This window comes from Catharus ustulatus, chromosome 1, assembly GCF_009819885.2.
Source record: "Catharus ustulatus isolate bCatUst1 chromosome 1, bCatUst1.pri.v2, whole genome shotgun sequence".
Lineage (NCBI taxonomy): Eukaryota > Metazoa > Chordata > Aves > Passeriformes > Turdidae > Catharus > Catharus ustulatus.
This window is the reverse complement of record NC_046221.1, coordinates 126,867,774-126,893,089: the sequence shown is the minus strand read 5'-3', so window position 1 is coordinate 126,893,089 and position 25,316 is coordinate 126,867,774. Positions and strand designations below refer to the sequence as shown.

At 40.4% G+C, this 25,316-nt stretch overlaps 1 protein-coding gene across 1 annotated transcript; it reads left to right on the top strand.

The window, feature by feature from the left end:
* Positions 1–1,115: 1,115 nt before the first annotated feature.
* TRAM1 (translocation associated membrane protein 1) lies at positions 1,116–20,151 on the top strand. The gene is made up of 11 exons (XM_033057111.1): positions 1,116–1,415; positions 4,182–4,245; positions 4,835–4,956; positions 5,149–5,265; positions 6,162–6,220; positions 6,599–6,683; positions 9,349–9,419; positions 9,509–9,613; positions 10,156–10,299; positions 11,154–11,314; positions 13,936–20,151. Exons 1-11 carry the CDS (start codon positions 1,293–1,295, stop codon positions 14,007–14,009), a joined length of 1,125 nt encoding a protein of 374 aa, XP_032913002.1. The 5' UTR covers positions 1,116–1,292; the 3' UTR covers positions 14,010–20,151.
* The last annotated feature ends 5,165 nt before the right edge of the window (positions 20,152–25,316 follow it).

Genomic DNA, 25,316 nt, shown 5'->3' with positions numbered 1-25,316 from the left:
ACTATGTTTTATCCATGACTGTACTGTATACAATCTGGGATGTACTTTCAGATTGTTGTTGTTGTTGAAATAATGTCCTGCTTACTTTTGCACAATACTGGTACAGTCAGGGGATTAAGGCATTTCCAGATTACGAAACATCTTGGAACTGAAATGTGAATGCTCCTGTTTAAACTTTAAAAAATATCCAGCTATTAAGAGAAATTTTTCTGTAGCTTTTTCTGTGTTTTTAAGTGTCCTAGATAATCTCCAGACACCAAATATAGCTGTCTCGTTATAAATTCATAGAAAACCTGTGAGCATCTACACAGCTAATGTAGATGTTTCATAGTTGAAAAACCTGGTCTTACACTGATCAATCTGTTCCATAAGTCGCTAGTCCATTCAGTTGGAAGAAATCAACCTAAGCTTTAACAATAAAGATGGCATGAATTTTGCTAGGGTTGAAGGACCGCTGAATTCAGCGCCGCATCAGCGCTGATTTCTCAGACCTCCTCGTTCATCGTTTTAACCTGACAAGAGCCTGCTGTTACTGGGTTGTTTTTTAATCCACATCTAGCTTTTCTGTGGCTTCGCTCTGTGCTTCCCAGTTAGTTTTCTTCCCGTCTGCTTTCTTGGAATGGGATGTCTTGTTACTGTTACTGTTCTTTCTGGCTACACAGTACAGTGTGAGCAGTGTCGCTGCCGGCGCTGCCCTGTACCGTGGCACCCAGAACGAGCCCAGCCAGCGCGGCCTCCTCACGCTTTCCGGGAGCCCAGTGGCACAGGTCTGGTGGCAACCAAACTTAGCCAGATCCCTGGTGGAGGAGAGCGACATCAGCGGTGAATCTGGATAGCGGGGAGGCCGGGGGGGAGTGGAGTCCGGGCCGGCTCCGCGGCACGACTCGAACCGGGGGCAGCGATCCCGGAGGAGCCCCACGGTGCTTTCCTGTCGCCGCTGCCTCGGCAGGAGAGTGAAGCTGGGCCGGTGCCCAGCGCGGTTTCGGGCGAGAATGCGGCCGGCGCTGCCGGGGACGCAGCACGGCCACGACAGGCTCGGCTCGGCTCGGCTCGGCTCGGCTGCGCCGGCCAGCCCGGGTTGGCGGGTTTGAAGCGGCGGGCGGAGCGCGGGCGGAGGCGCCGCCGGCCGGCAGGGGCGCTGCTGGCGGCGGGGCGGGGGAAGCGGAGCGGCGGCGCTGCCATTCCCCGGCTGCGCGGCCGCCTCCTCCCCTCCGCCTCTTCCTGGCCGCGGCCGGAGGAGCTGTGCTGGCAGCGGGGAGGCGGCGGCGGCGGCGCCCAGCTCCCGGCCCGCCATGGCGATCCGCAAGAAGAGCAACAAGAACCCGCCGGTGCTGAGCCACGAGTTCATCGTGCAGAACCATGCGGACATCGTGTCCTGCATGGCCATGATCTTCCTGCTGGGGCTCATGTTCGAGGTGAGGCGGCACCGACGCCCCCGCCGGGGTCCTCTTCCCGCTTCCTCCCGCTCCACCGCGGCTCTCGGTGCTGGAGGGAGGGAGGGCGCGGCTGTGCCGTGGTAGAGGGGAGGCTGTGCGGGCTGCGGCGAAGCCCTGCGGCTGCTCCCAGCCGGCGCCGCCGCCCCCCGGCGCACCTGCCCGCCGGCCCACGCCCGACCCGCTGGACGCGGGGACGGCAGCCGACCCCCGCCCGCCGCACCGCCCGAGAACCACCGCGGGCGCCTTCCCCGCCGCGCATCCCCGCTTCCCGGCGGGAACGCCCTTCTCCCCGGCTCGGCTTGGACAGGCGCAGCCGTGGCTACCGCCAGGACGCGGTCCCGCTTCCCCGCCGCCGCGGGCGGGAGGCCGTGCGGGGCCGGGAGCGCTGCCCGCCGCGGCCGCGGGGGCTCCTGCGGGCTGCGGGGCTACGTGGCAGCCGGGGAGGGAGGGAGGAGTGCGCGGCACGGCGGGGAGGGGGCGGGGGGCGAGGCCGGGCCGCCACAGCCGATCCCCCGCTCTTTGTGTGCGCGGCCCCGCCGGCACTACGGCTCCCGGCGGGCGGCGCGGCGGGAAGGGAAGGGAAGCAGCGGTGACGTGTCCTTAGGGCCGCCGCTCGGGTCCCCCTGCCCGCGGCCCCACCGCCCGCCGAGCATCCCGGGGCGCCCTGGGGATGGGATGGGATGGGCACCCCCTGCGCCTCGGAGCGCGCCGGGGCTCGGCAGCGGCAGAGGGGAGCTCTCCGTGCGGCCTGAGCGCCCGCCCTGCTGCAGGCCCTCCGCTCGCCGGGCCCCCATGTTGAATGCAGATGCTTTCAGACGTGCCCTTTTGGCGCTGCGAAGGTAACTTACCTGCGTGACCGCCAAAATGTTATCCGTGATCTAAGATCGCCCATCACCTAATTAAGAGGCTGTTGACCAATGTTTCTGGTATTTTAGGCATTTGTTCAGACGTTTATTTTAGACATTTGTTAAGGGTTTTGGACCTTTTCGTTGTAAGGATGGTTTTCAGGATGATTTCATCCAGCTGTTGGTACAGCTCAGCACTGAAGTCCAGTGGAGGTAGACAGACAGATAGATAGAGAAAACAGGGCAGACTAGCTGCACTGTTGTGTCTGGGTTTGCCATCAAAAATCATGAAGACACCTCTTATATGGTGATTTTCTGGGGAATAAACTTAAAGAGGTAAACCTAAACAGTTGGTTTTTGTGCCTACATCAGGCTGGCTGTATTAGCAGTATTACTGGTCGTGTTAGAGGCTTTTAGGGATTGAATGTGCTGAATTCTTTTGTTTCAAGTTTTTTTTTTTTAACCCACTGTATTTTCTAACCCAGTGTAAAAAGGCCATGTGTCACTGTTGGTACAGATGTGGTATGTTGCAATTTTTTTAATGCTTTGATATAGGTGCTGGAAATCACTTACTGTGGTTAATGTTGGTGTGGTAAGGTGTTTACACTGCTTGACTGGTACAATTCCAGTATTGAGAGTAGCTGACAGCCTTCAAAGGGCAGTTCAGAATTGAATACTGTTTTGAATTGTCCTCTGAGGGCTCCCTTGATGAATAGAGAGCCCGAGGCAACTTCACTAATTTGAGCAAACTGGTTGGATTCCCTGAAGTTACATGGCCTGAACAGTCTGCCACGTATTCAGGGTTTCATAGAAAATCGAGAGCTTGTTGACAAAGCACGGGTTTTAAAAATCTCATTTCCTGTGAATAAATAATACTGGTAGTAACCTAGTCATTATCTTCAGACACTCAACATATCCCTGCAGGATTCCTAAAGGAGCTTGGGTTTTTTGTCAGCCCTTTTAATTACCATATAGATGCTGAGTTTTTCAGCAATGAGAAACCATCTGATCATGAATATGGTAAAGCACAGTTATTTTTCCCTCTCATTTAGGGCACATTGATTCATGTTGGGATTCAACAAAGACATATTATAGTAAAAAGCAAGTTTCTGCTTATTGACAAATAAGAATTTGTACTCCATCTCTTATATTGGGAGTTTTAGAATATCCCCACCCTCACAAAGAAAGCCATTAAGACAACATCTCTTCAAATTATTTTTATTCATTTTGGTTTTTCTTACAGCTCAGCTCATCATAAAGAGGTTGTACCACTACTGCTATGTTAAAAGTTATACATTTGTAAAAGTTATAAATTTAATTTCATTTGTTTTATGCTTCTTGCCAAAGGATCCCCAGGGTCAAAAGAATTGTACTGAGTTGGTGTCCCACTGGCGTGAAATTGTTTTCTCTTGTTTATGCCCTTTTTCCTTCCCTGTCCACATTTTTCAGATCACCCACAGATTTATGAATATGATAAATGGCTTTCAAATTTTGTCAGATAAAAAAAGTACTTTTAAATAAAGTTTATTCTCAGCCACTGCTGAACTCATCATGGTCTAGGGACTCCATGATATTGTATATTCTGTTAATGTAATAATACAGAATTGTAGCATATGTTTCCATTTTACTGTTGTAGGAAAGGCTGTTTGTAAGTAACATTTTCAAGGCTATTTCATTTGGCAAGTTGAGTATTCTGTAAGCAAACCTACAGTGGCCACACCACGTGTGCTACCCTTGGAAAGTCAGGTGCAGTGGTGAGATAATGGGAGTTGGTCAGTTTTTTTGGGAGGAGACAAACGTACTGGGCAAGGGTGCCAAAACTATGGGCAAATGTTTTCAGTTGGATGTAGTTTATTTCCATGAGAATTTACAGCACTTTGGGGTTTTTTTTCTCTTCCAGATTACAGCAAAAGCAGCCGTCATTTTTGTTACACTTCAGTATAATGTTACCATTCCTGCCACAGGTATGTATTTTGCACTAGGTTAGTTAGGAGAAGTGTATCAGACATCATTAGCATGTCATGCTTCCTGGACTTGGCAGGAAGGGAATTTGTCAATTTTCTATTTGTCAATAGAAAATGAGCTGCTTTCAAGAATTTCACTTCATTTTTATTAAAACACTGTTTTACTAATTAAGTTTAAGATGTTTCTATTCTGCTGGATTTGTCATTAGTTCTGAAACACCATCTGACTGGTAGATAAATTCACATGAATTCTGACTCTGGCTTTGCAGGTGATAATCTTTAAAGTTAGTGGGGTGATAGTTTAACATATTTTTATTGTCCATTTTCAGTGTATTTGGGTAAGCTTCCTAAGTGCACTTAAGTGTTTAGTTTTATAGCATCTTTCCAGAGTCAAGTTGAGTTTGTGATGTGATGGAGAAGATAACTATAAACAGTTTAGTGACCTAGTTCATGGTGGCAGTTTGATTTGACTTTTATTTGTTCAGCTGGCTACAAGCTACTGCTGTCTGAAAGGTTTCACTCTGAGAAATAAACTTATTAACTATTAAACTGTATTGGTGCCTAACAGTTCATTCTGTTTGTCTTTTAGAAGAACAATCTGCAGAAACAATCTCTCTCTATCACTATGGCATCAAAGACTTGGCTACAATTTTCTTTTACATGCTTGTAGCAATAATCATACATGCTATAATTCAGGAGTATGTACTGGATGTAAGTACACAATATTAATTCCTTTCATCAAGATAATTGTCGAGTTTTAATTAGACTTTAAGACTATTAACTTGAAAGTAAACCTGCATTACAATTTTTGACTGTAAAAACATGCATTAAAACTTTTAGATACTCTAATGCAGTTACCAAATAAATGTGAACTATATAAATAACAGTGGACTTTCATTTCAGAAAATTAACAGGAAAATGCACTTTTCAAAAACAAAGCATAGCAAGTTCAATGAGTCTGGGCAACTCAGTGCATTCTACCTTTTCTCCTGTGTTTGGGGAACAAGTATTCTTGTCTCTGTGAGTATGCTTTGTCTTCTGTTGTATTATGAGATTACAAAAATATACTTATGTTGATGATAAATATGTTTTTGGCTTATTTTTCTGGTTTTAGCTGGTTTTAATTTTAAAGTAGGGGCAAGTTAAGGGTTCTGTGTGAGTTGTAGTCATAACTGAGCATAAAGTCAGTAGTGTTACTATCGCTCAGTCTTGAGTTGATTTACTGTCAAAGTAAGATAAACTATTTAACTTTGTTATGCTATTTAATTCTCTGTAGGTTTTTTGGTGTTGGTTTATTAACATAAATTAAATGTTTAGAAAACACCACACAGCATTCTGGATTATAGGGAATGGGTATGTGACAGACTGCTGTAACCTCAGGTCAGTGTGCTTTTAGGTGACATACTCTTTACTAGTGGCTGGACATGAGCTTAGCTCTTAGAAAGGGAAAACTGTACCTTTTTTTTGTTTTTGTTTTTACACAATAACTTCTGGAAAACCTTTCCTTCTCTTAGTTAAGTTCAAAGTTTGTCAGCAGTTTACAAGAGAAGACTTGTGGCTGTAGTAATTCTGGAATAATCTCCATCTCATATGGACATTCTGTCTTGAATAATCACTTGGTTCGTTTTGTTGCTTTTTATTTTCCAAGACAGTGCACTGTCTTAGGAACTGTCTTTTGTTTTGGGGATTTGTTTTTTGGGTTGGTTTGGTTTTGTTTATTTGTGATTTCTCAGGGATTTTTAAAAAAGAAAATTTATAGATCTGCAGCTTTTACTTGTGTACGTAGGTGCATTTTTGTGTGTACACATGTGCATATACATAAATGCATATATGTGTGTCCAGTCATCATTTCAGACTAGAAAGTAACATCTTAGAATATTTATTGGGGTTTTTTGTTTGTTCTTCTCTTTTTTTAGGAGAACTATATATCAGATCCGACCTCTCTGTGGAGGGACTATCCGCACACTCTGATTCCGTAAGGCTTTTTCCTTAGAGGATTGCTGGGGGAGAGGAGAGAGTGTTTTGAGCCTAGGGTGTGTCATGTACAATCTGTGTAGAATAAGTAGTTTGTAAAACTGTATTAGTCACTAATGTATTTTTGAACGTATTTATGTGGGTTCAATTCTTTGACAGCTTGTAGTATAAAAAGTTCTTTTTGTGTCGGCTCTCACTTGAAGAATTAGTTTTCACAGCTTTGTCTTAAAAATATTAGTTTAGACTTGACTGGCACGAAGGATCTGGAGTATTTCTTTCTTTAAGGGACAGTGATAAAATGAGTTCACTAGAAGATTCTGAAATGTTTTAAGTACATTCATAATAAATAATATTCTTCAATTCTCGCTGTATTGTACAGGTTTCAAATGAAGTTTTTCTACATCTTACAGTTGGCATACTGGTTTCATGCTTTTCCAGAGCTGTACTTTCAGAAAACTAAAAAAGTAAGTTCAAAATGTTAATAGGAGGAACTCCTGAGCAAGGTGGCTTATTTTTTTTTCAGTTAAATCCTAATTGCAGTAAAATTGCTAAATATCTGGTGTGTAAATAAAAATTACTAATGTTTCTCATCCATTGAAAGAATTTTCCTTAGAGCAAGTGATTGTGAGATTTTCTTTTCAACTCCTTTTTTTTGTTTTATTTCTCAGAATTGATAGTCTGAATAGCTCGTTGAAATCACAGTTGCTTCATGAATCATCATATAGGTGTGGAATATAAACTGTGAATAATTCTATACATCAAAGAAGCATGAAAGTCTGGGATTTGATTTAATTAGCAGTTAAATGGGTGGACGAAAATGGGACATGAGCTGGCAATGTACCTTTGCACCCAAAAAAACCAGGTGTCAGCTGGGCTGTGTAACAAGCAGTGACCAGCTGGTAGAGGGAAGGGATTCTGCCCCTCTGCTCTGGTGAGACTGCCCCTGGATGCTGCATCCAGCTCTGGGGTCCCCAGCACAAAGAAAGCTGTGGATCTGTTTGGGCAGGTCCAGAGGAGGGCCATGAAGATGAGCAAAGGGCTGGAGCACTCCTGAAGGCAGGCTGAGAGAGCCGGGTTGTTCAACCTGGAGGAGAGAAAGCTCACAATGAGAGAACTTACTGTAGCCTCTCACTGTTTGAAAGGGGCTTATAAAAAAGATGGAGAGAGACTTTTTGTTTGGGTCTGTAGTGACAAGGAATAATGATTTTTAGGTTTAGAGTAGATGTGAAGAAATTCTTTATGATAAAGACAGTGAGACACTGGAACACAATGCCCAGAGGAGTTGTGAATTTGCTTTCATTTAAAGTGTTCAAGGTCGGGCTGAGTGGGACTTCGAGCATCCTGGTCAAGTAATAGATGTCCCTGCCCGTGGTATAGAGGTTGGATTAGGTTATGTACAAAGGGATCTTTGAGCCCAAACCGCTCTGTGACTGTTGTTGCTCTGCGACCAGGCTGCATCTCTGTTGCCAGTTCTGCTTTATTCAAGAAAATGAAACATAAGTGTTACATAACCACAGGTCTTTGTACAGGAGCCTAGAAGAGGCTTAGTAAAATAGTAACGAGATGCTCTGATTTATGCTGCTCAGATGCAGTATGAATACTGTTTTGCAGATGCACTGCAGCTGATGTTCCCCTGTTGTGCTAGTGATACCTTTCAAATTTGACTTCATAGCCAAGTGTGGAGATTTTTCTTAAAATAACTTCAAGAAAGCTGTGGCCTAAGTGCTGTATGTTGAACAGTAATATTTCACTTGATTACTGCTTGAAATTGTGCCCTCTGACTTTTGCATTATTTTAAAGAGTGATAGTTAATTTGTTTTAGCAAGTTCATAGTTGATATTTCTTTAACCACAGCTTAACCTCTGCCATCTTGGCTTCCTTGCCTTATTTCTTCTCTTGCATGAACTGGCTGCTTTTACTCACGTCTAGTTACTTGTCCTGCTGACATAAACAGAAAAGTAATTTCTTAACTCTGGTTCCTGTATAGTCGTGGATAGCTCGTGCATTATTCCACAAAGCCCCACAGTCTCTGACAGTTTGTCTAAGTAGGCAGTATGGGCTGTTTAAATGTTATTTCAGTTCAGTTAAAGTGTTGGAGGCTGGTCCTGGTTGTGCTTGGAGAAACTGGCCATTTGTACTTATTGTGTCTTTATCTGAAATAACAAATTTTTCATTTTCTGTCAGATAATTTAGAGTAGGTCTTCCTTCACCTGTTTTCTTGCTCTTTGTGTATTATGAGTGTGATGTTTGATGTTGTCACAATTGTTTGATTCTGTGGGTTCGCTGGATTTGATACTGAGTATTGAATAACATAGTATAGCTCTTGTGAGATTAAAATTTTAGTCCTTTTTTATTACATGTATACAAGTTAAAGCTAAAGATCTTTGCTTGGAAGTTTAGAGAATCTTTCCAAAAAGGAGTTTCTTAAGAACAACTGAATATACCACTCCAGTTTTATTGTGATCTGGCATACTTCAGTGATTCTTCTGTTCATGGATGGTACAATCTGCTTTCTGTGTGCTGTGTGTCTTCCTGTTTATCATTTCTTCTCTATGAAGTGTTTGGTTTAATAGGGCTGGCTAAAGCCTGACTTAAAGTGGGACCACATGCTTTAGCATGACTGGTTAATAACAATATTCTCTGTATTTGTCAGAAATAGGGTGCCACAATTTTGGATGGCCTTGAATTTTTAAAATTGATGTCAACACTTGGAAAACCTCTCATTTTGATTTGTAGACTGTTATTTTATTCTGACAATTTGATGGGCAGCAAACATGTGGATCTGTAGGATCTGATGATACAGTAATACGTACAAAGTAAGTATTGTGATATAAATTCACAGTGGTCATAACAAATAAAAGTGGATCCTTTTAAAAAGCATCTTTCCATGTCTGGTGCCTTTTATCACATATGTAGGATACTGAATATTACTGGTAAGTGAGCAATAAGTTACGTGTGGAGTTAGATGACCCAGACTGAGTAATTCAGTGCCAGACCAGGCCACATTAAGGCAGCTGATATACCAAGAAGAATTTCCAAGACTGGGGAATAGTTTGTAATAGCAGATAACATAGTGCAATACTGTATAACATTGTGTATAACACATGGTCACTTTTTTCTTCCAAATAGGAAGATATCTTTCGCCAGATTGTGTACATTGGACTTTACCTCTTTCATATTGCTGGAGCCTATCTCCTGAAGTAAGTCTATTGAAAACTTCTGCTGGTTCCATTCTCTGCTTTAAATATTTAACAAAATGTCTGAATGTTTGTTTTATTTGTTTTAATAGTCTGACCCATCTTGGACTTGTTCTTCTGGTATTGCATTACTCCGTTGAATTTCTTTTCCACATATCCCGTCTTTTCTACTTCAGTGATGAAAAATACCAGAAAGGGTAAATAATCTTTATCTTTAAAATTCATATAATTTCTGTCTTAAAGCCTTTTGCATTTAACTAACCAGAAACCAAAATTACAAGGAAGTTCAAGCAGTGTTTCTTAAGCGACCACAGTTCTCCAGACTAGTGTTAGTACTTATATTTCTATATCATCAGTATACTTTTCACCTTGTTTTAGCCTATTTAAGTAAATATTAATAGCAGTATTAAATGAAATAAAATATCTCAATCTGTACTAACGTGGGGTTTTTTCAAGTTTTGTAGGGAAAGGAAGAGGATAGGTTGCTAATACAGGCAGCTCTGCAGGAGCTAAAAATGTGCTTTTGTTCTAATAGTACTGGAAAGCATTTTCCATTGAGTGGAAATTGGTTTTCATGGCATAATACAAGATGCATTTAAGATAGGTGCAAAATCATATATTTTATATAAGTTCTTACATTTCAAATAAATTTGCTTGGTGAAGGCTAAGCATTTGCATTGTTAGTGCACGTGTTTTGAATGGAAAGTTTATTTCTTGTTTGTGGTGTTTTTATTTCTAGATTTTCACTGTGGGCAGTTCTTTTTGTTTTGGGAAGGCTTCTCACCTTGATTCTCTCAGTCCTCACTTTTGGCTTTGGATTGGCAAGAGCAGAAGATCAGCAGCTGAATTTCAGTACTGGGAACTTTAATATCCTGGCTGTTAGGTATAGTAAACCTGGAGCAGTTCTTAAGCATTTGCTGCAAACCCATGTTAAATACACAGTGTCATTGGTATGGTACTAATGCCAATAATTCTGAATGATTGAGTGTTTTCATGCAACCAGTGGGATCAATAGGAATAGCTTATGTAAGACTGAATTTAGTTTACAGCTGAGAAATCTGTAACTGATTACTCTTCTTTGTTAAAAAAACCCCCAAGCAACCAAAAAAAAGACCCAAACCAAAAACAAACCAACAATTAAAAGGAATATCCAATTACAGACACTACTTTTACTTCCAAATGTTTTAAAGTTAGTAAATAGAATTCTAGGTATGATTGCTGTGAGTTTATCTTAGAGGTCAAGGCCTTGTGTCCAGAACAACTTTGGTCTTGGTTAAAGATTACTGCCCCTTTCTCTGCCTTTATTGTGGCTCCTATTGCTGCTGGATGATCCAACTGCCTGGCCTTCTTAGGAATACAGAAAAAGAGTTATTGAAACTTTGACCCTGTCAGCATTACCTTGCAAAATTGATACTCTGAGCTGCAAGACACTCTTGAACAATTTTCAGCTGTCACTACCTGGTTCCCTGAGAGTAATTCTGAGAAAGACAACAGGAAAGAAACCTAGTACTTGCCAGTTTTCATGGGCAAAGATTTCGCTATCACTCTATCTATTGCTCTATGACTGTGCTTAAGCACAGTGTCACCCTATGCAAGCAAACTCTTGGCTTGGAAAATGGATATTACCAGGAGGGCAGGGTGGAAGTTGCCAAAAAACCTGAGGTGTTCTGCCTTCCTTTTCTGTTTGAATAATGAGTAAAATTTACTTATAAAACTTTACCTATTTTTTGTTTCTAGAATCAGTGTGCTGGCCTCCATCTGCATGACTCAAGCATTTATGATGTGGAAGTTCATTAATTTCCAGCTTCGGAGGTGGAGAGAGCATTCTTCTTCTCAGCCTCAGTCAGTGAAAAAGAAATTTGTATCAGCTAAAGGAAAGGCCTCCAGAAAAGAAAGAGGTTTGTAGTTTCAGTTTTTCTGTTGCCTTGACTTCTCAAAACCAACTTTAGGTTGCAAATGAAGCATTTTGTGTTTAACTTGTGAGTGAGATGACTCAGCTACAGAAGCAGTACTGGTGAATACTACCATGGGAAGAATTGATTTTTAAGAAAAGCCACTATATATTGTTGGGTTTTCTAACTGCCCAAATTAAGGAATTGGTGGGGTTTTTTTTTGGTTAATGCAGCATGATATTTTTATTCTCTTTAATTTCATTACTTGAACAAAAAGTGTCATGCTTGTGTTTTGTTCTCTTATATAAAAGGAACAAACGCAATTTTAGATCCGTTCTCTTAGACATTTATTTGTAAAATTTTCTTGCAGTGGATTTCAGCTTGTTTTTCATTGCCACAGAATTGTGAGGGTTTAGAGCAAAGAAATGATTTGATGATCCACGCTGTAGAAGGTTTTGTGTTAGACTGTTTTTGCAAAAAACAGAAACTGATATTTCTTTAAGGAAAGATAATAACACCTTATTGCTCTAAACCTGTGTTGAAGCATTTGGAAATGAACTAGAGTCCAGGTTTGACTTTTTAATTATGTCACACCCTAAGTCTTTTATGTCAAATAATTTTAAAATATGTGCCCTGATGGTGATTTAATCAGGGAGTCAGAAATGTAATAGCTTTTTAAAATCTCTTAATCTGTTTCATTCATGTACTTTAGTGAATCTACTGGGTTTCGCCCAACTTCAGTGGAGACTTGCAAGTGGTAAACAAATATTGAAGAAGTCAGTTAATTGGAGTTGTGGTTTAATTCATAAAATAATTGAACTATGTCTGTCTTGAACATTGAAGAATTTTATTCCTTAGTTTAAATGGAAATAAAAGAACTCGGTTCATTCAAATTCTTCTGTTTTGAATACTCCTGTTATGTTGTCTATTCAGAACCCTTGCATAAGGTGCAGCAAAGCAGTGTTTTTGAAAAAGTAATATATGCAATTGAACTGTTTTAAACACTCTTTTTTTCTTTTTTGTGGTTGAATGTTTTTTTGTGAGCCAGGGCACAATAAGATGTGTTACTTTTAGTCTATGCCAAAAGCAAGAAATGACAGAAAAATCCTGCTGGTGATGTAGGTGGGGTATCCAGCCACATGCTGATTGAAATTCTTTGTTTTACCTAAACTGTTTAAGAAAATAACATTTCAGTTAGCTGGCTTGGGTTTAATTAACTGTTTGTAAGTTTCTTTATTTAAAAATAATCTTCAGAAATAGTTTTCAGAAATATCCAAAGACCACCTTATGTAGGCTTAAAATGGTGGTGTCATTTACAGCCAGATATGTGGTCAAACACACTTGACTCTTTGGGCCTGTGTCTGGTCTCATGCTCATGTGTGGCTCTCATTATTGCCTTTTTTTTTGTTGCTTGTTTGCATAAATGGGAGCATCTGGGTGTCAGGGGAGAAAGAGGGAGGCCAACAGTTGTTTTTTTAGACTGGCTACACTCACTGTCACCTTCAGCACATCTGCAGATGGAAAAAATAAGTTTAACCAGTCCATTGTAAAAATGTGTATATATATATATAAACAAATATATAATATCTTTTTAAAAGCTCTCAAAAAACCAGCAGCTGTTGCTTGAAGTCAGAATGATAGGAGTGAGAGCAGAGATGTTAGGCTGCAAGAATTGTAGCTGGCTATGCACTGTGCTCTTTAAATCTGTTTTATAAATATGTTTACTGTCAGGCAACATCTGTTTCCTTGGTTGTGGTGAAACTGAATAAAGGGGGTACTTTTAATTCCCAACAGTATCGTGTTGCTCCACTTTACTAGTTGTATGCACTATAAATCCACAGATTGTGCATCTTTGGTTTAGGGGGAGCTTTTGCTAGCAAATCGTCACTGTGGTACTTGAACCGATTAAACCTCTTGAGATCTTCTAGCCCTGAAGTGGGATAGAAATCAAGAGCTGCAGCTGGTAACACGTCCTTGCTCTGTGTTCTTAGATAGGTGCCTGATCTTGAGCTCTTTCCACCTACACATACTCATTGCAAATCTGAACTAGTGTTTTATTTCTGTCTGTCTTGCCTGTGTAAATATCTTCATCATAACGTGAATGAATTCTGTATGTTAAAGTATCTGCTTTCAAAATTGTGGGTACATCTGTGTATAAAGGATTTCCTCTGTGTATCAAATACTTGTAAAGGTAAGCAAAGGAGTGTAATTTTGGCAAGAATTGTGAGGTAAGTGGGATAAGTAGTTAAGACCAGTAGCAGAGAAATGTGTATACACGGTGTCTCCAAAATTTCACAGAACTGTGTCATCTCATCTTCAAACTGTGCTTTACTTCTTCACAGATTATCTTGTAAACTGGTCTTGATTTTCAGTCTAGATGTATATAATGCACACGTTTCAGCGTTAGTCCATGTTAGGAAACTGGAATTTATTGCAGTAAACTTTTCAATATTGCACGTTGTAAAAACTTCATTATACTGTTTTTCCCTGAATGATAATTAAGAGGTTTAACAAAGAAGATACATCAAAGAAAAAGTTAAAGGCTGTTTGTGTAGGACCCACAAAAATGTAATGAAATGTAAAGCATCTCCCTGTATTTGAAAAGTGTTTTCTTCTTTTTTTTGTAGAAAATGGAATAAATGGAACAGTGACCTCAAACGGAGCAGACTCGCCTCGCAGCAGGAAGGATAAATCCTCGTAAAACTGGGTTTTATTAAGTTAACTGACTAATGTCCCCAAAGAATCTGCTTTTTACATGGATGGCCCTTCAGCACTAGAGATATTATGGATTAAAGAAAATACAATTCATGTTTTGATTATTGCTGTTGTTTTGAGAAACTTTTTTTAAAAAAACCATTTTGACTAAGGGAAAAGGTTTATCTCTCTTCATATACTTGGGGGGAGGATTCAACAATTTTTAAAAAACATTGACGCTTTTTTAAATATTTACTGTGATGAAATAACTTACTTAATGAGGATCACTGTTGCAGTGTATTATTTCCTTCCAGTTTTTGTAATCTTGATGATACTGTTCTACCAACTTCACTTTTTCCAAGTTCCTCAAGAAGTATTGCAAAATTGAAGTAAAAACATAGTATGCATTTTCAGATACTCTGGGTTTTCAGTTAATTACCTTGACTCAAATTTACATTTCAATTTGGGATTCCAAGACCACACCAATAGATCTTTTTATTTGGTAGTTACTAGCTGCACAATGTCTGCTCTAAGAATTGCCCCATATCATTAAAACAAAACTGAACTAATTGGAAACGTTGCAGAGTCTTATTGTTTGTTGGTTAGAAATTTCTTACAAGGAAACACGACACCTTTTTGAGATACAGCTTTTAGCACCTGAAAATTAGAAGGGCGCATGTAATGGCCGTAGAAAGAGTTGATTTGAGTAGCACTGTCCACTTCTGTCTGTGCTTTTGAAGTGTACTTATCTTGGAGAATTAGTGTTTGTTGAACATTCTCTGAAAGCTTGTCTGCCTGATTTTACAGGTGGAGGTTATTACAATGTGTTGTGTTTGTTTTGGGAGGCAATTAATGCCCCATGAAGAGGGAATTAGATAAATGGATGAAGTGATGAGAAACATTCCTTTATTCTAACTGCTTTGCTTTGTTTCACCTCTCTTAGGAAATAGTTTGATTTCTCCTATATATATTTTTATGAAAAAATATTTAAGAGCTACAGCTTCTTAAAACTGATTTATTGTGACCTCTGCTACAACTGGAAGAATCTAAATTTAAGAATTTTTTCATTATCTTTCATATTTGTGTTTCATATTAAACTTTGTCCAGTTAGTTTTCCAGTTTGATATGCAGATGTTTCCTCTGTACACTTTTGTAATGGGTATAATAAACCTGTTTCACTTGAGAATGGGTGAGACAGTTATTGCAGTCTTAAGAAGAAGTTGCTGAATTAGTCTATCAAGTTAACCCAAGTATTGAACTGCTTATTGATTAAGGAGTAGTTATGAGCAATCAAGCTGATAAATAAAATATTTTTAATTAAAAACTGTTACTATAATTGAGTTTATACCCAACAAAGTGATAAATCTGCATTCTGTATTTTCTACAGTTCAATTACTTACTATTCAGAATAAACATGTCTAGTACAAAATCCTCACTACAAGTAACTATCCGTTCTTCAGTTCTTTAGTGCTATTTAGAGTTACTACAGTACAATTTATTACACATTTCAGCCGATTACAATCACAATTCCTAAATATTTGGTTCACAGCTCCTGAAGTGGACTTGGCAGACTTGTTCTTTTTTAGCTTGAGAACTCTGGGGCAGTGTGCCCTGTAAAATAGCCAGTCTACTTCAGTAGAAGTAGGTATCCCATGTCTTGATTGGAAGGGGTGGAACTGTGAATCTGTCCAATCTGACCACGAAACTGGAAAACTGGAACTCGGAAATTTTGAGAGAATCGTGTACATTATATACTTGTTGTTCAAAATGATGTTGTGTGTCTGATGTTTCTAGAGAAACCTTCACACATTCTGTGTGCCTTGCTCTCAACTTGTACCTTAAGCCAAAGGGAGTAAATTTTAAGTGTCTAGTCTGGTGCTTGGACTCTGAATCAGTTTGCTTGTGATATCTGGTTGTACTGAGGCTGAAAGACTCATAAAGGGTGAAGGAACAAATTGTGAAGCGAGCATTTAAGGTACTTCTTGAGATCTCCAAGACTTATAGGAGTCTGAGGGTTGTAATAGCTGTTTCCCTAAGGCAAACTCTTTCTTGTAAACCTCATTCTTTGGCACAGTAGTCTTGAAATATAAACTTCAGGTTAATTTCCAAAAACTTCAGAAGAATATATTCTTGACTGTTAATACTGACATTGCTTTTTGTCTCCTTTTGGCCTTATGGACAGACATTCTCGTCCTTTGGACATTTACAAAAGCACTTTTGTTTCCACAATGGCTTAATATTCATCATTGCCTTATAGGAGTTGTTGGTATCTGCCAAGTAACAGAAAGTAACAACAGTTGTTCTAGAACTTGGTTAGAGTATTGGACGCCAGTATTTTCTGTCTCTTCTCTCATAACTAAAAATACATATTTTTCATGTTTGATGAGGCAAGAGCAGTAATTTTTAATTATCTGCCTTGGGATGGAAACACTCATAAACTTAGAAGATATTGAGACTTCTAGTTTGGTATTATTTGTTTTAGTGTAAGAGTGATGTTTGGCTGGATAACTTCTTTTGAATTGCTTGAAATTGATTTTCAAATGTTATTGCATTTTTGGCTCTTTACTTGTAATCTGGGATTCAGTAAGATGGAAGAAGATTAGTTGTCTAATCATGTTTTCTTAATTATGGCATCAAGAAAATTAGAAATTGAAATGACTGAAGAGTTCATTATTATATCCTATGCCAAATAAAATAGGCAGTAGTTAATTTATCCTCATCAATTACCATGGCCCACAAAGAGAAAGCTTTGTCCATTTAGATGGATTTGAATTAAATAATTACACAGGCAGTGGATAGGGTTTGTTGGATTTGTTTTTTTTTCTTAAACCTCCTTCTCTTTGCTCCATCTTGTCAAAACTTTTCAAGATTTAACAACAGATGATTTCAGGCCTTTTTTGACCACCAAATGTATGTTTGTTTTATATGCCAGAACATTCTCTCAAAAACAGTATTTTACTTTTAAAGTGATTATGTTTAATTTCAGAGTACAAACAAGGAATGCAGAGCAGCTGAAATTAATTTTCAGAGTTTTAGTTTTCATCTGGACACTTTCTCTTTGACTGGTTGCAAAGACTGATTTCTCCTGTGTGAATCATTCACAAATGTGAAAGTACTCTTTGGAAATACTGTTTTTCTGGTGATCCCATGCCCAAACTTAGGAATGGTGAAGGAATTTGCTGAACAGAGAAAATGCATAGGCTATTTCTTCTAATTTTAGGTTATGCTGAAGGTAAATTATGTATTTTGGGATAATGCCTTTAGAAAATCAGCAGTTATTTGTAAGCTTTGTTTGGTATTTTTTCTAAATACTTTTTGTCTTTGAAAATTTTAGTTGTGCTTATGGAGTTATAGTACCCAGAATTGTAATAAGCAGTGTGGTCCTCTGGTATAGGTAATTGGACTTCTGTAAAAAGAGTCAATACACATCTGCAGTCCTTTGTTCTTTGAAGATTTCTGACTGCACCTGAGTTGATTTTGTTGGGGGAAAATCTTGGTATGAAAGGGAAGGGAGGATTTCCCTAGCCGTGCTAGCTTGAAAGTAATGTAGGTTACTGCCAGAATTGTGGTTCTGTCCCTTGCCTTAGCTAGCACAAGCCTTTCTGGTTGCATGGTGAGCTAGAGCAGGGAGCTGGTGCACCTGAAAACAAACATGTTTGGGTTTTTTCCATTGGGATAGTAAACCCCAGAGTTTTACAAGTAATTATGTACAAGCAAGAGGAAAAGTTGCAGGGTAAAGATTGATCAGGTTTTAAGGCATCTGCCCTTTTAAGCATGTTGCTTAAAAATTGCACTAGATTACAGTGTGGGAGATCTTTAAAGGCTTCCAGTCACCAGTACCAGAAGGGACCTGGTCTCTCTCGTAGTTCCTACATGCTGAATCTATGAAGTATTAATGTGTTTTTTTCAGATCTTGTGGGGGAAGGGGAGATACTCATTGTGGTTTACTGTACTGAGATACTTTTTATGTGTCACCAGGGTTTCCAAGCAGTGCAAGAGGATACTGACAGTGTAGAAATACGGATTTTGAAAATGTAGATTGTCCTGTATCAAACAAACAACATTGCTTTCCTTAACAGCCAGGAAGCTGTCGGGGTTTTTGCTTTTTTGGTGTGAGGTATTTTCTTTCTCCACATCAACACTTCATGTACTGGAGGGCATCTTCCAGAGAGCCTTGCAAGAATTGCACTGTATGCATGTCTTGGTACGTGGAGGGGAGGATTGTTTGGTTTCTCTTGTTTTCCTGTTTTCAGGAAGTTCACCAGCTGATTCCTAGGTCATACTTGGGTTTGGTTCCATTGGTGACTCAGCCCTTTGGGCCTGTGTTGTAAATGTTGGAGACTGGCAGTTTCAATAGGCTCCCTATGCAGTGGTGATCATTGCTGTCCTAATTGTTCTCTGTGGAAAATGTCAGTATTGAAGGGACTTGAACACAAAGTAGAGACAGTGGTGATGTTTACAGGCTGGTGGGAGCCTGCATACAGAGAAGGCATCTGGAGGGGAGGCTGTGGTTTAATGCCTGAATCTTGTTATGCAAATATTTAGGTTATTTCTGGTGCAGGGTATAAGAATGTCCTACAAAATGAAGGCTTGGGGAATATTTAGAAAATCCTTTAAAAAGAAAAAGACTTCAAAGGACTGACGTCAATTATCATCTGTTCATCATATTTGAATTTCTTACATTGTGAGCTGTGGATTATCTTTAGAGCACTGAATTAGCCCATGCCTGTTGGTTTGTTGGTGAGGTTGTTTTATATACTGTAAGGTGTTGTGGTGGAGTCTGGTGAGTATCCCCTCTTCACACTGCTCCCTGAACTACTCAGTTTTGGATCTGATAACCCTAAATCTGTACACAATAAGGAATTTTGTGTTCTCTTCAGAACTAAAATAGGATCAGTGCTGGAGTGTTTCTGGATCAGACGTACAAAATAAATCAGCACATCAATATGCTGAGTGTCATCAGAACCTCCTTAATGGGAACTGAAACTCTTTAGGATGAATAAATTGCAATACAACTTGGATATAGCTCACATCCACACAGCAAGTGCTGTTGTGGGTGAAATGGGACTGCTGTTGGCATCTGCCACTGTCCATTCCCTTTGGTGAGCCATGAGTGAGGAGTGCTGAGCTACAGCAGCAGTAGGCTGACTGCTTTCTGCCTTTTAGAGAAGCTTTTTTGATGTTGCCAATTTAAAAGGCAACAACTCTTATTTCTGGTTTAAAAAGAAAAAAGCATACGGCCTAGTTTTGAATCCAATACACTTGCTCTTGATCTCTTTCTATGTGTCCTGTCACTTTTATTTTAGGGTTCTGCAGATACTTTAGTTTTATCCAGCTCAAGGATGGCAAGTCTGTGATGTGAGTGCCAGAAATGACAACTCCTTTTTCTTCTTTTTGTGTCTGAAACTTTTTGCAGAATCAGAGCAGCTCAAGTGTAGCTTTATAATTCAATAGCGTTTCAGTATTCATTCTTTGACCGTATTTATTGTGGTTAACATTAAAGGTCAGGCATTGTCATTCAGCACAACACAGTTGTTACTTCTTCATGCCACACACAAGAGTGTCAGGATATTTGATATACTGAATTGAAAAAAAAAATGTTAGTCAGTCTGGTTTAACAGAAGTTGATATTCCTGGATGGTTTTGTTTTGCATATTGCAGTTCGCTCTCTCTGCCTTTCTCATTTAGAAAACTGGGCACTTAAGATCTCTGAATCTCTAGGCTTTAGTTTTGCTGTATACCACTTGAAGAATTATGGTCTAGAGCTTTGTGTCTCCTTATATTTGTTTTTAAATGTTAAAGACTGTATCTTTCATTGTAATCAACAGGTAAATATTCAGCCCATGGTGATAAGAATTCTGTAACAGGGTAGGAATTTCAACTCTTGAACTCCAGACTAGAAACCAAGCCAAAACTTAACTCATGTTCTCACGCAGGTGATTCCTCCTCTTTGTTTCTTGATTAATCATTATCTTTGTTTTGTTTATGTAGATTGTAAGTTCTTGTGGCAAGGGTTGTCTTTCGTGCGTATGTGTGCGTGTGTGTACCCAGGACAATGAGGTCTGGAGCCCCAGTCTGTGGAAGCTGTAATAAGCAATCACCTTGTTGTTGTTTTCATGGATATCATAATAAAGAGTATCAAATTAAAACTGTGCTTGAATAGTCTGTTACAAAAAATGGAAGCACGTAAATCGCTTCTGGCCTTGCTTTGAGTCCAGCATCATCAGGGAGATACTGCTCAAATGCAAATGCAGTGTTTGGGAAGATTCTCTTGAACCAGTGGATGCCAGAGACAGGAAATCTGCTTAGGCTGAAGAGGAATGGCTTGTAACATGGGCTGGAGCTGGAACTTGGCCAAAATTATCAGGAGTTCAGGATGGATTTTCAAACCTTCTGTCAGCTTGAGGAACTGCATTGACCCTCCCTCTTGGGAAGGGGAGGCTTGTTTGCTGTAATGTTTGTACAGCATTTTGTGTCCTTTGAGTTGCACTTTCCAGCTTGAGAGAGTAACCATGAACCTGGAGAACACCAGGAGCTGTGCTGGGCAGTGTCTGGGAACCTGCTATTGCGGTGTCTCCACTCCCTGCAGCTGAACAACTTTAAAGCCTTTGTAGACTTCAGCTTCCCTGATTTCATCCAATCTGAATTGGAGCCTCCACACTGCTCTGTGCCTGATTTGGCAATGTAGTGGGATCTGAGAACTGTACCCAACTTAGTGAAAGTTAGATTGCCTTTAGAAAACTTTTACTGTGAATGTTACTTTACTGTGAATGGTTTGATTTGATTGTAGAAGGGATGTCTGCAGATCCCATGAGCTCTGAATTCACTTTAGTTCAAAACACATCAGAGTGTTGCTTTTGAAGAACTGTTGAACTACTTAAATATTTCATTCTTTAAAACCTGCGTTTGCTACTTTTAAATCCTCAAACTAATTGAAAGACAATGTTAAGTGAAGATTAGTCTTTCATGATGACACGTCTTGTTCTTGACTTCATTGTCAGACATCATAGCTTAAACTCTGGCTTAAAAAGAAATTGTATTAGAAAATCTGTGGAAACAATTTCAAGAACCAGAGCTAGCTGGTGTCAGGTGGTATCAGGTGACAGGAAATCTGCTGTAGGTGGTGAGGACAGGTAGATCTTGATGGGTACATGGCATCTAAGAGGATTGTAACAACTCCTGCTTTATCTTTGCCCTACTGCACCTCTCCCTATCATCGCGTCACTCTGATGCCAGGTTTGGAGTGATCCAGCAAGTACGGATGGGAAGGGGAGCAGATGGAATCTTAGGAGTCAAATCATGTGATGAGTTTGGGATGTGGACAAAACAGCCACTAGAGGCCACCAAAGTCTGTGACAGCTGCGTTGGTCTCTGGTGACCTGGTAGCCAGCAGGGATGCCTCCAAAGGCTCCCTTTCTTGCTGCACTCTCAGGGAAAATTACATGTTGTCTTTTAAGAAGCATTTCTACTGTAACTCAGAAAATAGAGCAGCACTGAATTAAATTGGACCAATGTCCTGGTAGTTTTGACATAGTAATAAAACCTGGGTTGTATTGTGCAGGGCTTGGAAGGTGTCCTAATTTGGCAAGAATCTACTTCCTCACTTCTGGTTGAGAGAACAGGATGTAGGCGTCCAGTATTAAAGCTTTTATCTTAGCCCAAAAGTGCAACACCTTAGATGAAAAGCAGCACTGAGAGTGCAAAGTAAACCTCAGATTGCATCTGCTGTCTGAAATCAGTTTTGTAGGCAAGTACTTAGTGCTGTGGCAGATGCTGCTTTCTTTGCTGAATCCTTGAGGTGGGAGAAAATACAGGAAACCTGCTGTCTCTGTTTCCACCAATTTTTATTGCTTTCAAAATGAAGTTATTGGTTAGAAAGGCTTATGATATTGTTTCCTGCACTGAAATTTTAACTTTTGTCTGCCAGTTGGAGATGTTTCCTCAGTGGGAACTTTGCTTTTAGACATCTCCCTTTAGATGCTGCAGGAGCTGTGTGAAAACATACAGCTTTTAAAACAACTGCAGTTTTTAAAACAACTCAGAAAATACAAGTTGAAAGTTACAGCCTACAGAATCTATTTTTTTTTTTTTACAATTATAAGGAAATGTTTTGTTCTTTAATACATCCCCTCTTTTATGTAGAAAAGTGTTTTGGTGTGATAATGGAAAACAGCACAGTCCAATAATTTTTGTAGGTGTTTTTGGGGTAGTTTCACCCAAGTTTGCCCAGAAAAAAAAAATATCCTGCACTGGCTCTAGCTGTTCTGGGTCCTGCTAGGATTGCTTTTGCTGCTGGAAAGCAGTGCAGGGAAATCTATCTCTGGAAAAATAATAAGAAATATGGCTCTCCTTCAGGAATTTCCTGGGACTTTGGTGGAGTCTGGGCAAAATTTTCCTGTACATCTGGATTTGGGTAGCCCTGTTAAGAAATGGCAAATGATCTGAATCATGTTATGAACTGTGAATGTGCTTTGTTTTGTAATTCATTAAACTGATGGTGATGGCTTGAGTGTCTGATTGGCCTCATTGGCTTGGCCTTGCCACACTGCCCTCTGAGACAGACGGTGTGTGAAACATCAATTTGTGTGGCTCCACATCTATGGAAATGCAGTTGGAAACAGGTCCAAAGACTTGCAATGCTTACACTGAGAAGGTACAATATCAAGCATTCTCCTCTTGCTTTGGCTATCACTTTGGAGATGAATGGCTGCACTGAGACCTGCAGGAATGCTGCAGGAGCCAGGAGCTGAGATTGTGCTGGAAGCAGTTGATTCCCTCAGGACTTGAATGCATACCCCCTGTTCCCCACCACCAAGCCTGCTCTGCTTCAAGAGCTTCAGAGATTTGAAATGGAAACCTTTTAATTTATGATAAACACAGCTTAGCAGCATGGGGAACATTAGGAGCCTCTGAGTGGAGAAGAGAGTATGCCCCACCCTGGAGAGAATGATGTAAATCATTCTAATTCTTGGCACTGCTATTTAAATTTTGTTCATTGCATGCCATTAAAAAAGTTCAGACATTGTAAACTGTCTGTGCTGTCAAGAAAACTCTCAGAAGCTTTCTGGAGGAATATTTTTTAGAAGGTAGAGGAAATTGTGTAGCTTGTGGAGCAGCACGAATGGTGCCATAGTTCTCTTGTCGCTCGGCTTCTGCTCTCTCACTCTCCCCTCTTCCCCTTCTCTGCCCCACAAGTCAGTGAAGGCAGGAGAATGAGCTGCAGTGAAGGCCAGAGAAGCTATGATTAACCCTGGAGGTTCCTCTTACAGGGAAGCCCAGCAGACTTCTCGTCTCCACAGCTGTAAGGCTTCTCTGCAAAGAGCTGTATGCTGGACAAACCCAGAAGACCACGTGCTCCAGTCTGGCACTCATGGCCCTTTAGGGAGGGGATGCAAAACTGTGAGAAGTGTCCTCATGTTTCATCCCCCTGCTTTCTGGCAGTTATCACTTTACAGGCTTCTGAAGCATCTGGTACATCAAAACTGTGGGTTTTTTTTTTCTTTTAATTTTTTATAGCCACCAATAGAAGTATTCTGCATGCATTTGTGTAATCCCTCTTGAACCCATTTAAATACTTGGCATCCACAATACTCAATAAGTTACACAATTTAACTATGCCTTGTTTGGAAAAAATATTTCCTGTGGCTTGTGCTTTAAACCTGATGATTTCCTTGTGTGAGTCTCAAGTAGTGAATAATCATTCCCTCTTCATCGCTCTCATATTATGCTTGATTTTATAGACCTCTCTTTTTCAAGCCTGAGGGTTCCCTCTCTATTTAGTATTTTCTTGTGTAGAAATTGTTCTCTACATGTGATTATCTGTACTTTTCTGTACTTTTCTAGTTCACCTAAATGCTTAATTTTTGACCTTGTATGTTAAGTTTATTGGGAATTCTATCCTAACAGTTCATTCACTTCTAGATTTGCATTTTTTCTTTCTTGAACCACTTTTTTCTGATACATATTTCACATCACAGAATGGTTTGGGCTGGAAGGGCCCTTAAAGATCCAACCCCTTTGCCATGGGCAGGGACACCTTCTACTAGAGCAGGTTGCTCAGAGCCCCACCTAGCCTGCTCTTGTACACCTCCAGAGATGGGGCATCCACAACTTCCCTGGGCAACCAGTTCTGGTGCCTCACCACCCTCACAGTAAAGAATTTATTTCTAATATCTTATCTAAACCTATTGTCTTTCAGTTTGAATCCATCTCTACTTTTGCTGTCACTACATGCTCTTGTTAAAAGTCCCTCTCCAGCTTTTTTACAGGCTGCCTTCAGGAAAGGCCCCAGTTAGGTCACCCCTAAGCTATCTGTTTTCCAGGCTGAACAATCCCAGTTCTCTCAGCCTTTCCTTTTTAGAGATTCCTTTTAATCATCTTGGTGGCTTCCTCTGGACTCAGTGCAACAGACTGATATCCTGTCTGTGCTGGGACCCCAGAGCTGGGTGCACTGCAGGTGGGCTCTCACCAGAGCAGGGCAGGGGGCAGAATCCCCTCCCTCCCCTCTTTGGCTGCAGCCCAGGGCACTTTTGGCTTTCTGGGCTGGGATTGCACTTTGCTGGGTCATGTCCAGCCTCTCATCCACCACCTACAAGTCCTTCTCAGCAGGACTGCTCTTGATCTGTATTGAGACCAGCTGTTCCCCAACCCATTGCATTTGGTCTTGTTAAACCTCATGAAACTCCCATGGGCCCACTTCCCAAACTTGTCCAGGTCCCTCTGGACAGCACCCAATCTTAGCTGCAGGTGTTTACATGTCAGTTGAGTTGCATAACTGTATTCCTAGAATGCTGAGATATTAATTGATTAGGGATACAATAGTTCCTCACAAGGAAAATAAACAGTGACTTGCCAACACAGAAGTGAAAGACTATTTTGAATTCAACCTTGTCTTCCTCGGCCACACTCACTCTAGTGGTGTGCTGGTTTGGTTTATAGTGTAGTGCCTGTGCAGTGGTTGTTCTCTGTTCTTGCTCTGGTTGTTTCTATCAAAATATTTTTCATATGATTTGGGAAAATACTCTTTGACAGTACCATTTATATGCAAGTGAAGCTGGCTTTAATACCTTAGTTCTGCAGTATTTCAGTAGCAAGCACTGGATGTTTCGAAGGTCTGGGAACATGAGGTCTTCCAAGAAGTCAGCATAACCAGTTAACCCCTTTTGGCAAGAGCACTGCTGGCCCACCATCATTGCTGGGAGTAGTTTGGATTTCTTTGGAGATCAGCTAGTTCTTAAAGGGTCATAACTAATCTACAATACAATTTTTAGAAACAAAAATCCTCAAGACAGAGCTACCTTATTATGATAGTTTG